The 16,347-nt window shown below is 46.0% G+C and overlaps 1 protein-coding gene across 1 annotated transcript in view; it reads left to right on the top strand.

The window, feature by feature from the left end:
- LOC306826260 (zinc finger E-box-binding homeobox 1-like) overlaps window positions 1-16,347 on the top strand; it is a gene marked incomplete at its 3' end in the record, with an annotated part of 52,170 nt that overhangs the window by 32,508 nt on the left and 3,315 nt on the right. The window contains exons 2-6 of the mRNA XM_079347460.1: window positions 70-249; window positions 10,010-10,147; window positions 11,294-11,484; window positions 13,094-13,211; window positions 14,145-15,919. Of these exons, the coding sequence (XP_079203586.1) occupies window positions 70-249; window positions 10,010-10,147; window positions 11,294-11,484; window positions 13,094-13,211; window positions 14,145-15,919 (2,402 nt within the window). The remainder of the gene's footprint in view (window positions 1-69; window positions 250-10,009; window positions 10,148-11,293; window positions 11,485-13,093; window positions 13,212-14,144; window positions 15,920-16,347) is intronic.

Raw genomic sequence — 16,347 nt, 5'->3', positions numbered from 1 at the left:
ACTCCTGGTAAAGTATCTTTAAAGGGACAAATCCATTTTTTTTCTAATTGAACTTTCTCCTCTCCACAGTCACAGAATTCAACAATGGCTTGGAGGCCAGTTCAGACTCAGACGACGAGGACAAGCTACACATCGTGGAAGATGAAAGTCTGCAGGACCCTGAGGGCGCCAATGCCGACGGGAGCCCGCTGGAGGACAGCCATGACGCCGCCACAACAGTATTATCCCTCAACGGCTCCGTGAACGGAGGTGAGATGCAGAAACATGACGACGGTTGTGTTTATTGGCTTCAGTCTTTAATTCCAGCTGTGATGACGTAACGCTGAATGTAGGTCAGACGTTTCCAGGCTTTAGACTAGACGTCTTCATCAGATCTGGTAATCCTGGGAGGGTTTGCTGAGCATGTTTGCCTTTTCTCAGCTGCGCAGTCTTCCCCATACACACACACACACACACACACACACACACACACACACACACACACACACACACACACACACACACAGCTGTCCTCACAGCTCCGCTGCTCTGTTTGGGATCAAACTGAACCCTGAGCTCGGTAGTTCCACCTTGGGTTGGTTATAGTGCAACAGATTGGGGCCCCAGGGCCAGTAAGGGCCCCCCCACCCAACAGCTGACAACAACAACATCATTGCCTCAAAATGTACAAATTTTGCAATGACAGCACGCCACACTTTCAAATGTCCTGCTGAGTGTGGCGTGTGTTATTGCCCTGAAAACAATAATGCACGCTGGTTGGAGGGGCCCCCCGATGAATGTTTGTTTTGGGCCCCAACAGACCCTAGAAGCGCCCCTGGTTGTGGGCTCTTGAAGAAGATGCATCCACAGTGTTTGTGTGAAGGAGGAAACAGACGTTTCTGTAGAGTAAAATCAGCAACATTGATCTCCGAGCAGCGACGGTTAAAGATGATTATCATGAGATGAAGTGTGACGTGGTAAATATGGGACAAGATCAGCATATTCACTGAATATCTGTTAATGTTCACGCAGATATATATATATATATATACATACACGTGGATATTAGTAGATTTATTCACCAGTCAAATAGCTTTTTATTCCAGTCTCATTGTGCACGAGCAGTTGTCACCACTAGAGGGTGCTGTGTGGATTACATCAAGCATCATCACTCTCCAGAGTGTCCAGCAGGGACGCGCGTACAGGCGCAGTCGCTCTCCAGTTGAGTCTTCGCTGTAAGTCTTTTCGATGGCTACATTTGAAGGATCAACACAACACGTGTGTGTGTGTGTGTGTGTGCGTGTGTGTGTGTGTGTGTGTGTCTTTATCCACACTCTAAAGATCGAAAACAGATCTGAGAGACGAAGATACATCGGCATCAAATTCTTTTATTTGCTGAATATCGGAATCTGCTCCAAAAGTCGGACTCTGCTCGGTCCCCGGTGGTTGTTGGCCATCACTGCTGTGAAGTGGTGAATGTGTGAGTGTCTGCTTGTTCCACCGTCGCTGTGTGCTCTCTTTCCGTACAGCCATTAGAACAGGTGGTGAGATTATCCCCGCAACTGTTTGTCAAGTGGAACCAAAAAAATCAGAAGAGCAATGCGCGTGCATCACAGCGCTACACGAGCTCGCGTAGACACACGGTGCAGTCGTCTGAGTCTTAATTGAATAAGAAGATGGAGAGCAAACTAAGCGTTGTTTGTGTGTAAAAAGAGCTAAGAGCTCAGTGTGGAGGGACACTTTGAAACCAGCAGAGGAGTGAAGAGGCGTCACAAAGAGGAGAGTCGTTCTGAAGAGGGAACAAGTGAGTGTTACAGATAGAGAAAAAAGAAAGGGAGTAAGCAGCGCTTCAATAAGGCCTTAAATGAAGTGTAATCCTGACAGTCACGCAGAGGCTTTCAGGTATAATCTTCAGCTCTCATATGCTTACTAACTGGTTAAATCCCCACACACACACACACACCTTTCAGTAATACAGCACTTTGCACCCCCCCCCCCCCTCCGGGTCACTTCAAACCTCCCGATCCCCGGCAGCACAGCAGCTGAATGATGAAGAGTGGTTTAACGCCCGAGCTTTGGAAACACATCCCTGAACAATACAACTCTTTACACGGAGACAGAAAAATAAAAGAGATTGTCAAACAAAGCTGCGAGGTGTTCTGGATGTTATCTGGGTCAGTCAGCAGTGTGAGGGAACGAGCTCCTTTCCCTGATTCTTCATTGTCTGGTATGACAACCTTTAACTGCTCTCCTTTTTACACCGCACGCCGCGCAATGCAAATCAAAAGAGACGCTCGGGTGAGAGGAATGCATCGAAATGAAAATCTGAGTGAAACTGAAATCCATTCAAGCTAAGAAATGCAGCTTATGTAATATGTATGCTAGAATGTGTTTTTCTCTAATCCTCACGGAGCTGCAGCAGAAGTCTCATTTCAACAGCTTCACGAACTGAAGACCAGACAGGCGTGGCGTATCAGAGCTGGTTAATAATACAAAAAAAAAAAAAAAACTCTCCAAGGCCATGTGTCCACCTGCTGTTTTTTTGGCTGTGTCCATGAAGAGTTTGTTTACTGGGAAGAAAATGGCTGCACATCCTTCCTGTCTCGATGACAACAGGCCGGCTGACTGACCGCAGAGCACTCATAAGAAAAGACAACCTTTTTCTCCCGCCCGCCGCATTCTGCTGCAAACGCTCTCTTCTCGTTCAAAATAAAAAATGAAAAAAAAAAAAGACGCTAGTGCTCCGACAAACCCCCCCCCCCCCCAAAAAAAAAAAACACAATACAACAAATGTTCCAAGTGTGAAGTGAGTGTGCAAAATGGAGGACCGACAGAACGAACGTCAGCATTTGAAGCCAATTTCACTCAACTCGTCTAAAACTTTATTGGTGATTGGTTTTGCAGCCCTTGATACTTTTTTTTAATTTCTTCATCCATATTTAATTTACGCTCATTGTGTGACAGCTTCCATTACAGACAGAATAAAATGCTGAGTCACGGTGGAATAAAAGCAGGTCACTGATGTTTGTCACTAGTAATTAAAGTCACATTTTAAATACAGTGAAGTATAATCAGCCGAGCTAAGTGGGTAACTAAAGTCTCTGAATCTAGAAAACAAAAAGAAACACGCTCACTGACATTATTTATAACACGTGTCTTCTCTTTCAACTCATCATACAAGTGTTTTTGTTCAGTCTAGAAAAGACGTTTCTTTTCTTTTCGGGGGTCGTGGAGCAGCGAGAGCAGACCTGATTGAGTCAGTGTTGATACCATGTTGAATGTTGAACCATGTTTGCTGACTGATTACAGAGAACGTCAGAGTTCAAGCTCCACATTAGCTCTGCGATAGAAACTAGAGCGGAGCTCCTCCTGGTGTCCAACAGGCTGCAGGGCAGGTTGGCTGCACATACATACTGTGGTTGTCCAGGACTGCACCGGGCAATCCGAACCATGAGCAGATTAGATCTATTTAACGGGACAGAACTGTAATGACAGCTTTCATCACAGCGTGCAGGGGCGTGGTCTCTCTGCTCTCTCTGCTCTCTCTCTCTCTCTTTGATCAGATCAGCTCAATCCTCCTCTCAGCCTGCTCGCTCGCACAGCCAGATGTTCTTCTCTCTCTTAGCTGATTTTCTGTGCAACGCTTCATCCTAAAGGCTGGTCTGCCTACAGCACACACACACACACACACACACACACACACACACGCTAACAGGTCATCTGATCTGCCTCTTTCCGTCTCTTTCTGATAAAAACAGTCACGAGCTTCATCCTCAGACTGAAGTCAAGCTGCCTCCCTGCTCGACTGGAATGACTCAGTGTTTCCTGAAGCTGTGCTCCTCTGTCAGATTTAAGGGATTTCATGTAATAGGATATCATAAAACAAGGTTGGGATGATCACTCTTTAATTGAGTGCCCCATGCTGTGAACAAACGTGCTCATTCATTGGGACTCAAGTTCAACTATTGAGGATTTTTTTTTTTTTTTGACAGAAGAGCTGAAGAGAAAAGAGTGGGGGTGACTGATTCAAACCCCAGCCGCGGTGATGAGGACTAAAACCTCCGCACATAGGTCACATTTCACAGTACAGAGGCTTTATAGCGCCCCCTTGTTCACGTCATTTTCATGCAGTCAGGTGAAGCTCACCTTAGATTTATCCGTGCCAGTGTAGTGTGAGAAATGTCCATTGATATTCCCTTGAATCAGGTAAAAGTGTTGAATATCATAATGAGCTCTATTAACTCAGTTTGTTGTCCTATCAGACTGCTTTTAGAGGAAACTGTTTCTATGTGAACATCCTGTGTGTGTTAAAAAAAAAAAACAGGAAGTAGAACTTTGAACGCTGAGTGTGTCACTCTGAAAAAAAGAGTCAAAGATTCTAAATGATAAAGGATCCAGTGCGTCGTATTCTTCCACGTCTGTAGTGTGATTAGACAGGAGGAGGAGTGAGATGTTTCCTCATTAGAGCTGCTCAGATGAGTCGACTTCAGGGAGCTGAGTCAGCGTACCTGCTCTCTCGGGTTTTTTTTTTTTTTTTTTCAGACACCTTTGATTTGCGCCGCGTGTCCACATGTGGACAAACACGGAACAGGTTGAGTCACGCAGGAAGCGTCACGTCCGCTCTGCTGATCACAGCTGGACCTGAAGTCTCTCATCAGTCCTGCTGACCGTCCAATATGTCCCGCAAGTTTCAGCAGCAGCAGGAAGTTCAGACGCATACTTTGACTTTGACTTGTCTACTTTTAAACCGTTTGATTTCCCCCTGGTTAGAAAGTGTGCAGGAGCAGCAGCGCTTAACGATAACAGCTCAGTTCTGAAAGCGTGCCACGCCTCGGCGTTCATGCCAGCCAAACACAAAAGTAAGCACAAGTTTTAATAAGCCGCGGCAGAACTGAGTCTGCATTCAACGGCACAGATTGATTGGCTCGTGTTTACGCCGCTTTCTCAACGCCCTTTCTAATCCTCGATTCGACACAAGCGGCTCAGCCTACGCAAGCATCTGCCTTCATCTCAACAGCAGTCAGCGAGCGCCAAGCAGGAAACACTAAAACCATGGAGACGGCGAGAATGTGACACTCGGAGATATTGCTCGCCGAGCTTGTTTCTTTGTTTCTGAATAAAGCCTTACATGGAGTGAGCAGCGCTGCTCACTCTTTCACTTTGTTGCTCTCCCTCTCTCTCTCTCTCTCTCTCTCTCTCTCTCTTCGCTCGCTCCTCTCTCATGTGTACTCACTTTTCTTTCCAGTCTCTGATCTCTTTTCATTTCTGTTTGTGCTTTGTTGTTGTTTTCTCTCTCTCCTCATTTCTTCCTCTCCTCGTAGTCCAACTCTAAAGTCTGTGTGTGATTGAGCCTCTGCTCAGGGTTTGAAGTGACGGCTGCTGTTTTGGATCTCATGAGCTCTTCATGATCCTCAGAGCTCGTTGTTGTTGTCCAAGCGAAGCCCCGCGGTCCGATCACATGCAGCCGATGGTCGCCGTCGAGGCTCCGGCTGATCGCTGGCAGGACGTGCAGGGGCGAGTCTGTAAGGGTCACAGTTACACTGCACGCCTCTTGATGTGGGCGAGCCACGTTTGACTCTGACCCTGGACACTCTACTGCATGTCATTTCTCACACTAGTCCTCTTCAAGTAAAAGCAGCCATAACAGCCCCAACAAATACTATTGTTAGTATGTCTCATAAAGAGCATGCTCATGTTTATTGTACAGATAGGACAGAAGATAGAGTCAGGAATCAAAGAGACCGCCCACTTGGAGCACCGTGCTACTGGCGCCGTAAGATATCCAAATTGAAGCGACTGTGATCAAAAGTTGAATGTTTCGTACTCTGACTTAAACATGCATTTAACTGATGTGGGAGAGACTGAAAGGTTAGGGAAAGAAGAAGAACAGGAACAAAGTGCACGCGGGGCTCAAAACGAGAGGGCCTGGGAGCTTTTCTCATGCTTTATTTATAGACGGTCTGCGCTCGACCTCATAAATGGAGTGAAAAAAGTCGATATCATCCAGCTAACCTGTCACGTTTGGGAGTGTGCGGGGGAGGAAGAGACTCAGATGCAGACAGCACATGCTGGAACACTGGAACACAACGATTGATTGTTTAAAAAAGTGGCTGGTGTGCGAGTACTGGAGTACAGGGAGACAGAGAGGCACGAGTGTTCATGAACTCTTCATTCAACATGGAGGATAAACATTAACGGAGCAGAAAGAAGTCACGCTTAAAGTTTGAAGGGGAAGTCATAGAACACAGGAGAGAAGCCTTCGGATCGTCTGACTTTCACTCCTTTCTTTCCTCACCCGTCTGACGAGAAAGCGGTGAGAGCGGCTGCCGTTGAATTGGTCCTCTAGTGAGAGATTAGTGCGTTACTCCCCCTGCAGTCTGGGCCGCACTGCAGCTCCCATCCATCCTGCCTGATAAATTCACCACGGACTCACGGTGACAGGTTCTGGCAAGGTACTCGTGCTGTACTCTGTTGTTGAGTGTTTGGAGTCTTTAGTGGGTGCTAGTGCCTCTGAATAACTCTGCAAGTGTGTGTGTGTGTGTGTGTGTGTGTGTCCGTGAAAATTGTGCCTGATCGAGTGTGTGTGTGTGTGTGTGTGTGTGTGTGTGTGTGTGTGTGTGTGTGTGTGTGTGTGTGCACCACATGATTTCCTGTTTTCATTCCAGTCTGATATTCCACATGTGTGTTGTTGCAGAGTCCAGGTCGTCATTACGCTGTGGCTTTTTGTGAGGCATTAAGAGTAATTGTAGAGTGTGGTGGGAAAATATGCAGAGAGGTGTATCAGTGAGGGGGAGGAGGAGGAAGAGGAGGAGGAGGAGGAGGAGGAGTGATGGAGAGAACTCAAGAAAAACACAGGAGGGAGGTGAGGGGCAGAAAGAAAGGTAAGAGCTAAGGGAGGGATGTTTAGAGGGAAAAGAAAGATGGAGGCAGCGTTACGAGAACAAACAGAGATTCTGTATAAAAGGTGAAGACTGATAAAAGGAGGTAAACCGGTGTGAGGAAGGAGGAAGAGTAATGAGGAGTGGGAGTGACGGGGGAGGAGAACAAAAGGAAAAGATTATTAAACACTGTAGAGAAGAAGTGTGGTGAGGAAAAAAACTCTAATCCAATCCAGATTTATCTCGAAGCGCTTCAAAAACAAAACGGGGTGAGCGACATTCTGTACAATGAAACATGATGAAAAATGAATAACTTAAAGGTGTAAAAGAAAACATGACCGTGTTTTTATAAGTCTAACATGTGTCTTTAGTCTGTCTACAAACCCCCTCAGTGATGAGAAAAGTCCGTCCTCTCCGTCTTCTGTCTGCTCCACTTTTCATAAAACGTGTGCTCAAACAGGCCGTTTAAAGATTTCCCCTTTATGACATCACAAAGGGCAGTAGCCCCTCCCCCACAAGTGAGTGACACTCCCACAGCTAGGTGTTTGTTCTGCCCTCTGAGTCTGCCTTCTCACAGTAAACAACAGGACATGGAGCGAGAAAGCCGGAGCCCTTCCAGAGAGGGGGCGTGGTCAGACACCGCTCATTTACATATTTAAAGCTACAGACACAGAAACAGCCCGTTCTGAGCAGGGCTGAAATAGAGGGATTTATGTGCACTTCACAGGCATGTTTTGACTCATTTAAAGTTCTTGTGAAAGAGGATAATATGTGACCTTGAAGCTGTTCTGCCTTTATCTAACAGCCAACAACAGCTCAAGTAGTCAATGCCTCTTCTTCGACTTCAGGACGAGTTTTCATGGCGCTTGTGACAAGATAAATAAATATTTCAGCTTGATTGTCTTTTTTGAAAGATTGTAATTGAAATTGAATCTCTGTTAACTGCCCAGCCCTTTGAGTTGTGTTTAATTGTTATTTTTCCTGTAGGAAGTCACAAATGTTGGCTTTCCTATGGTCTTGAATGCAGCACAAGCTTCAAACGTTTGATAGCTGACTGACTTAGTGAATTGATGCATGCACAGGCGCTTACAGAGTGCCATGTAAATGTCCCTGTGATATGTAAGGCGAGGTATGGGTGAGAGAAGTAGTTCCTCCTCTGATCTGCCGGTGGAGGTAGTGACAGGGGCCTAATGGGGGGAGGGGGGGCGTTCTCGCGTTGTGAAGCGTTGGAGCTGGTGAGGGGGAAACATCGCTGTGTGTGTGTGTGTGTGTGTGTGTACGTGGAGGTCCTGCTGTGAGCTCAAGTGTCGTGCCTCTCGTGCTCCCTCTCGGCGTTCTGCGAATCCACACGCTGGGAACGCCTTTATTATATTCATATCACCGGGGGTGTCACTTCATTGTGGCACAACCTGTAAGCAGCTTTGGTCAGCGATTACCAACTCGTCTGCCAAAATCATTGTGCAGTAAATTAAGACGGACGCGACACCTGTTAGGAACGGGCTGAAGGAATAATCAAAGAAGAGTTGGAGGTGGAAGTTTGAAGGTTTCTGACAGAGAAGGGAACAGAAGGACAAAGCTGAACGTTTCAAACGAGCTCAGATGTAGCTGAATCTTTAGTCATCAGGGTGTTACTGTACCTGTCTGATGGGACAGATATGCTTCTATTTTAATCATCCATCTGTTCAACCATTTCGCTCTGTTTTTCCTTTCCTGTTCAACGACGGTGATTGTGTGTGTGTGTGGGGCTGCCAAGACATGTTTGTCAAACACTCCATACTGTGCCTGAGCACAGACACAGCAAAGCACTGGAGATGTAGACACACTGTTAGTGCTGATGGACTAGCAGGAAGAATGGAAGACAGAGAGAGAGAGAGAGAGAGAGAGAGAGAGAGAGAGGGAGTAAAGACGAGAAAGTGGGATGAAAGGTGGATGAGAGTGTCTCTGAGGAGAACGAGCTATTGGAGAGCTTTGCGATGAGATCATGGGAAGCAGAGATCTGTGTGTTTGAAATGAGGCTTAACAGGGCTCGGCCTGGTTCTGCGTTTACTTTATGAACACACACACACACACACAGACACACACACAGCTGCACCTGTCTCTGACAAGGCTCAGTAGGAAGAGGCGTGGCCTTTGGCACCGGTCCTGCCTGCTCTTAAAATGCTTTGTATCCATGGTAACCCTGGCCGCAGTTTCACCTCGGCTTGTTTCTTATCAACATTTTTACACACACGAAGTGAGGGAGTGACTCCGTCCCAAACACTGAACACAGTCTCTATAATAAAGAACAGTTGACTGTACAACTCCATGTTCCTCCCAAACGTCAGGAACTATTCACTGAGAATATAAGAAGCACACTGCATCTCTCAAAACCATCCAATGACGTTACTTCAATCAAAGCAGAGGTTTTAGGCTAATCAGAAAAAATGAAAGGAGTTAAGAAAAGGACGAAGATAAATCCTCTCAGGTCACGGTTCATTTCACCGTACAGCACAAGAGCAACAATCTGGCCCTTTTTTTTTTTTTTTTTTGTCTTCTTCTTCAGCCTTTATCCCCCGAGTAATTCAGCACCTGAAGAGGTCAAAAGAGCATACGTGGACTACACTGGAGCATTTCCTTGTGTGTGTGGTTTTGAACTGCTGGCACACTGTGATACAGAAATGTATTCTTATAGGAACATTACAGAGGCTCTTTCTGGAGCTCCGCCCACTTTTTTTCACATTTAGGATGTGAGAGAGTATACACAAAGTTTGATTTTGTTAAAAAAAAACGAGTGGGTAGTTTCTTCATCTGTGCTGCTATGGTATACACCTGAGCTCATGTTCTTCAAAACACATCAAATAATCATCAGGAATTGTCCCTTTGAATCAATCTTTGAAGTCATTTAAGATAAGATAATCCTTTATTCGTCTCACAAACTGAGAAATTTGCACAATTGTCCAAATATTTAAGAAATAAATTTTCTTCAACTGATGTTTGTTGTTTTTAGCTCTGCAGGGTTTGATGTCAGAGATCTGTTACTTGTCAGAGGGCGTTAAGAAGCTCTCTGCTGCTCCCTAGTGGTGGTAATACAGAACAGCCTGACAGCGTCGTGTAAAACAGGCTGCAATGATCCTAAACGTTGTGCTCTTGGTGTGTGTGTGTGTGTGTTCCAGTGAAGGAGGAGTGTCTGTCCGAAGAGGAAGAGGAGGTGGTGAAGGAGATTCTCCAGCAGGGAGACACAGCGGTCATCTACCCCGAGGCCCCCGAAGATGAGCAGAGTCCGGCAGAGACGGGAGGTGCCGATGAAAACGGTAACATTCACAACACCAACGGAAATTCACGACAACAACAAAGCACAAGAACACAAACGACAACAAACAAGCTCGACAACAGTCAAAGAACCAAGGCAGCATAACAACTCACAGTAACTCAGGAACCCTGGCAACTTTAAGTTCAGACCAAGAGAAGCGAGAATGTAAGAAGATAAAAGAGAAACAATAATGAAAACATTATAGATAGATAGATAGATAGATAGATAGATAGATAGATAGATAGATAGATAGATAGATAGACAGACAGACAGACAGACAGACAGACAGACAGACAGACAGACAGACAGACAGACAGACAGATAGATAGATAGATAGATAGATAGATAGATAGATAGATAGATAGATAGATAGATAGATAGATAGATAGATAGATAGATAGATAGATAGATAGATAGATAGATAGATAGATAGATAGACAGACAGACAGACAGATAGACAGATAGACAGACAGACAGACAGATAGATAGATAGATAGATAGATACTTTATTGATCCCGAGGGAAATTCAGGGCATCCAGTAGCAGTATACAGACAGGCAGGACACAAGACATTAGTTACGATACACACCCGCAGTCCCCCCTCCCCTCTCTATACAAGAATCCCCCAAACAAGTATTTAGCAGCCCCTATGTGACTAAGAGTAACGGTTAAACCTGTGCAATTAGCATTAGCATTAGACTTAAAACTTATATAGTATGTACATAACCTGTGAGGAGAGAAAAACATGTGCTTAAACATGATGAAGAAACTGTAAACTGTATTCCTAAGTGTCAGTGTCTCAGTGACAGAGGTCAGCTTGCTAGAATCAGTGAACCACCCAGAAGACATGTTTACCAGTACTGTTAGAGCTGTCTGTCTTTAAGCCTCAGTGACACACAAATACACTTATACTGTTTTAATCAGTATGAACTTCACGTTTTGTCATGTCACAGGACAGTCACTCAGTACAACCAGAAAATATATTTAAAAGAAGAATGAATGATGCTCCTCTGGATGATTCGACGCTCAGCAAATGTAGAAATGTACAGAAACGTTCACAAACTGTTATGAATGTCGTATATTATGAGTTGAAGCCAGATGAAGGACCAAAGTGTTCACCCTGTATCTCCCCTTGTCCCGTATCACAGGCACCCCCGCGTTACATATTTGCCCCTACTGCGCGCGGGGCTACAAGCGCAACGCCTCGCTGAAGGATCACATCAAGTATCGCCACGAGACCAGCGACGACAACTACAGCTGCTTGCACTGCAGCTACACCTTCACGTACCGCTCGCAGCTGGAGAGGCACATGACCCACCACAAGAGCAACAGGGAGCAGGTAAACAGCAGCACCCGAAGGCGACACCTCTTTGAAAGTGGACGTCAGAAGGGTTTCTAATCTGCAATTGTCTGCAGTGTGCAACAAGTGTTCCTGAAGCCTGGAAGAGTTTAACAAGCTCAACAATCAGACGCTCTATGTTCTGGCACGTTTATTATTACAATTAACACAAACTGTAAAATACTGAATGTTTATACAAGTAATATTTTCATGGTTTTGTTATTTATTTAAAAATATACATCATATTTTTATGAGAAAGCACCAAAATAAATGACAGAAAGCTTCATGTAGCAGCTTCCACTTGATGAAGAAAAAATATTTTCTCTAAAATAATAAAACATGTGGCTTTGTCATTAATCTAGAAGTGTTGTCATTGGTTACAAAACCCTCTCAAACAACAGTTACAAACCTTCGCGCGCGAAAGGTCAAAAGTAAACAAAAGGTAACAGCTAAACAAAGGTGGGCTACCAGCGACGTCACGCCGTGCTGCATGCTGGGAGAGGGGCGTCGTCTTGTGAGGACCGCGCACTCACCTCATGGCACACCTGTGAGCGTGCTCACCTGCGGAGGAGCTCAGTGTCGTGATCCGCTATTGTTGGTGAAATTGGGCAAGGATAAAGAAAAGGGGACATCCTGCTTTGGAGAAGCACAAACGGAGCACAGCCGTGTTGTTTTGCAGCTCACAGACAACGATCGTTGTTTTAAAACAGTTTTTATTTGTTGACCCAGAGAGCTTGAACGTCACGTTTTTAAGTACAAACATCGGCCTAGTAGTTCTTGGAACAGTTTTTTGCGGTAAGTTTGTGAAAGTTTGGGTCGGTCAAAGCTGTGTAATGCAAATGCATCGTCGCATTTTGGCTTAGAACTCAAAAAACATGTAATGCAATACTTTGACTGTCATTCGGATATTTAATTATTGATTATTTTATAGTACTAAGTGGATTCGATCAGTCGTGTTTTTTAAGAATGTTTGATATTACAGTCCTTGATGCAAACTTTTAATAGTATTTGGCTCTCTTAAGTGGGAAAGGTCACACGATTGTACGTCCTCGTCCTTAGATGTGTGCTTGCTCAGAAAGTAGTAACCAGATACCTTGGCACAAAGGGTTCACTTTACGACCCTTAAAACCGCAGCGGGTTGTTGTTTAATCAGGCTGAGATAGAAAACCCCGCCCACTCCCATGTGACCCGCCCACTCCCATGTGACCCGCCCCCCGACGGCTGCAGTTACATGGCTCATGGCTGTAAGATAAAACCATGCAGCTTCATTTCATGGGTCAACTCCTCTTAGACTAATCTTTAACAAAAAGAAAAACCTCTTATGTCATAATCAGAAGTTGGTGAAACTGCAGCAACTGTTCTGAGAAGTTGTTATGCCATGCTTCTCAGTAATAGTAATTTACAAAAAATCAGGATGCAATAGATGAAAATAAAAAAATTCAGGGCGACACCATTAAAGTGCAAAATGAGCATGCAAAGACATGAAACCCTTCACTGTTTTCTTCCAAAGGTTTACACTCCTACTCGGTTGTATATTTTTTTTTCTGCAGCTCTGTAAATAAAGCTTCGTTTGGACTCTCGTCAATAATTGCTTTTGTCTCTGTCGCAGCGTATCGTTTCCCAGCCGTCAGGAGGAGCAGCTGGTTTCCGCAAGTTCAAGTGTAACGAATGTGCCAAGGCCTTCAAGTACAAGCACCACCTGAAGGAGCACCTGCGCATTCACAGCGGTGAGCGGTTACCGTGGGAACTGCCTTTCTCAGTCCTCGGTCATTACACCTCAGAACGAGAGAACACACACACACACACACACAGTCCACAACCTTGGACAAAAGGCAGCTAATTGCTTGTAAAGGATATGAATGATCTGTTTTCGTTGTGTTTATGTACGACTGAAAAAGCATCAATGTCAGAATCACTCATCACCTGTTTGAAGTTTTGGTGAGATCACTTAAATCTTTAGGGCCTAAACTGAAGACTTAAGAAATTATTGGTACAAAAAAAATTCAAAATTCATATCACGAAAAATAAATGACATCATGTAGGAAATTATAAAGATATAAATAACACATAAATACTACATAAATAGCTATCTCGCCCCTGTAACGCCTCTGTTACTACCTCTAAAAACGGTAAGGGCGGGGGGGGTGATATTCAGATTAAAGGCAAAGCTTCACAGGGGCGTTAATATCAAGGCTTAAAACGGCAGTCTGATTGTGGCTAAAGTAAAAGTAAAGTTTTATGTGGTCAAAGATGAAGTAAACAAGAATACAAATTTAACTCTAATATTTTTTCCTCTGCCGAAAAGTTTGAAGGGAGCCGTTAGCCTAGTTGCTACGTTGCACGCCCCCATGTACAAGGACTGTAGTTCTTGTCTCAGCGGCTTTGGGTTCAAATCCGGCCTTGGCCCTTTGCTGCATGTCATCCCTGCAGCCTCTCCTCTCAGCGTGTCCTGTCGCTCTTCAGCTCTGACATCCAATAACGGCAAAAAATAAAATGTTATTCCGCGATTGGTTAAATAAAACACTTCGTCCAGCTAATTGATAACTGAACTGTACAAAGACGGACATGATTGAAGAGAATATGTAAAAGCTCATATAGATGAGATGTTTTTCAGGATCCTATTTTTTCAACACTGTCATTTTTCTGTGTTCCCCGTTCAGGTGAGAAACCGTACGAATGCTCAAACTGCAAGAAGCGATTCTCTCACTCAGGCTCCTACAGCTCCCACATCAGCAGTAAGAAGTGTGTGGGCACTCCACCACCCAATGGTGCCCCTCGAACATTAATCAAACCCGCTCCCCTCCCCATGCAGACCACTCCGGTCGTGATAGCTCCAGCACGCATGATTCTGAAAGAGAAGACCGATAGTAAACCGCTGCAGGAGCAGATTCCTGTCACCCAGATCAAATCTGAACCTGTGGAGTACGCCTGCAAGCCTGCGATGGCAGCAACCACCACTTCATCCGCCACCAACGGCGTGGTGAACGGCGGGTCGACGCAGCCGGCCGTGGTTCAGCCTGCAGCCCTGCCTCAGGGTGTGGCAATGGTCTTACCTACGGTCGGCCTGATGTCGCCCATCAGCATCAATCTGAACGACCTGCAGAACGTGCTGAAGGTGGCGATGGACGGGAATGTGCTCAGGCAGGTGCTGGGTAGCGCTAACGGCGTGGTGACGCAAGGGAAGCAGGGAATTGTAGTCCAGCAGCCGCAGCAGCAGATCATCAGTCTGCCGGCCTTCGTGGACCACGACGGCACCACGAAGATCATCATCAACTACAGCATCAATCCTGCGACCGCCGCCACTGCCACGAGCCAGCCTGCAGCGCTCGTCGCCAAAAACAATCTTCCCACTGTCACCACTGCTGCTGCCCCAACCCCGAGCAAAACAGATAAACCCCCAACCCCGGAGGTGGCAGACCTCTCCATCGTAAAGGCCGAGCCAGAATCCGTGGCCATCATGGAGTCAGAGTCGGGCACACAGACCGAAAAGACGTCAGACGTTCAGATACCAAAAGTAAACAGCTCCAGTACGTGTTTACTGTGCGATGACTGTCCCGAACACTTGGAGGCGCTGCACCTTATTCAGCACCGCAAAGCAGCCAATGGGGAGGCAGTCGACTCTGCCGCGTTGGACCCGTCCTTTGCCGACCTGCTGAGCGAGGCTGGAGTGACTCTGGAGGAGCATCCCGTCGACGACCCCCTCTCACTCCTCAAGAATTACTTTGCCTCCCACGCCAAGCCCAGCGAGGAGGAGCTGATCAAGATCTCCGAGTCTGTCAGTATTCCTGTTGATGTGGTCAGGAAGTGGTTTGCCAAGATGAACTCTGGGAAAAATGTGCCGCAACACCGCAGGGATGCCACAGCCGTGTCCGAAAAGACTTTAACCGCAAATTGCAGTTCAAAGGACGCCGTGAAGGAGAATGGAGAGTCCGAGGGCGAGAGTAACCATTTAACGTCCAACAGAGCGTCTTCACAGTCCAGCAGCGCGTCTCCCTCAGACTCCTCGCCGCTGAACCTCAACAACGGCGACCTCGTCATCGTGAAGAGCGAGCCAGAAGACCCGGAGCCCATCGACTCGCAAGCCGAGCCTCTCGATCTCTCCATCCCCAAACACATGGCAGCTGCACTGGAGGCTAAAACGCCCCTGGTCAAGCAGCAAGAGCAGCCGCTGAACCTGACCTGCCTGAGGAAGGAGCAGTACGAAGGTCGGACCATCTACGTCACCGCGCCTCAGAGCGGGAGACCCGTCAGCATCGTCAGAGCGGCGCAGCTTCCGACGCTGGTGGCCATCGCCGGTCAGGGAACGATGAGCTGTCTGAGCGCCATCAACTCCACGACCAAGCGCACCATCCTCATCCCCCAGCTCACCTACACCTACGCCTCCACAGCCAGCAACGCCACTGGAGCCAAGACCGTGGTGCTCAACGGTCACAGGGTTGGTACTTCTAAACATTCATTCTAACAAGCTTTTTTTTTTTTTTAATTTTCAAACACTTTGTATTTTCTACATTTTTTTCTTGAAGCGGTTAAGCACTCGTCAAAAAAAAACTCGTCAACGTGTTTACAGTAGAGAAAAGGTGAATGATCTACTTTTAAAAGAGTTCTTCCCAGGTCGTGTGTTTGTGTCAGTTTTGAGTTCAGTGAGAAGTGAAGTTCAGTTAATGAGAGCGTCCGTTTAACCTCCGAAGGTTTTTTTTTTTTTAGTATTGCTTGCTTCATCTTCCTAGAAGTCATTTCATATGTTTCCACACTTCAGTATATTATAAATACGATGATGCGTGAGGAAGAGCAGCAGCAGATCCTCAGCCTCTCTGAGCTTTATGAGCTGCGTTTATAAGATGAACGTAGTAATCGTGACGGGAC

Source organism: Symphodus melops, assembly GCF_947650265.1.
Source record: "Symphodus melops genome assembly, chromosome: 7".
Taxonomy (NCBI): Eukaryota; Metazoa; Chordata; class Actinopteri; order Labriformes; family Labridae; genus Symphodus; species Symphodus melops.
This window is presented reverse-complemented; position numbering and strand designations above follow the sequence as displayed.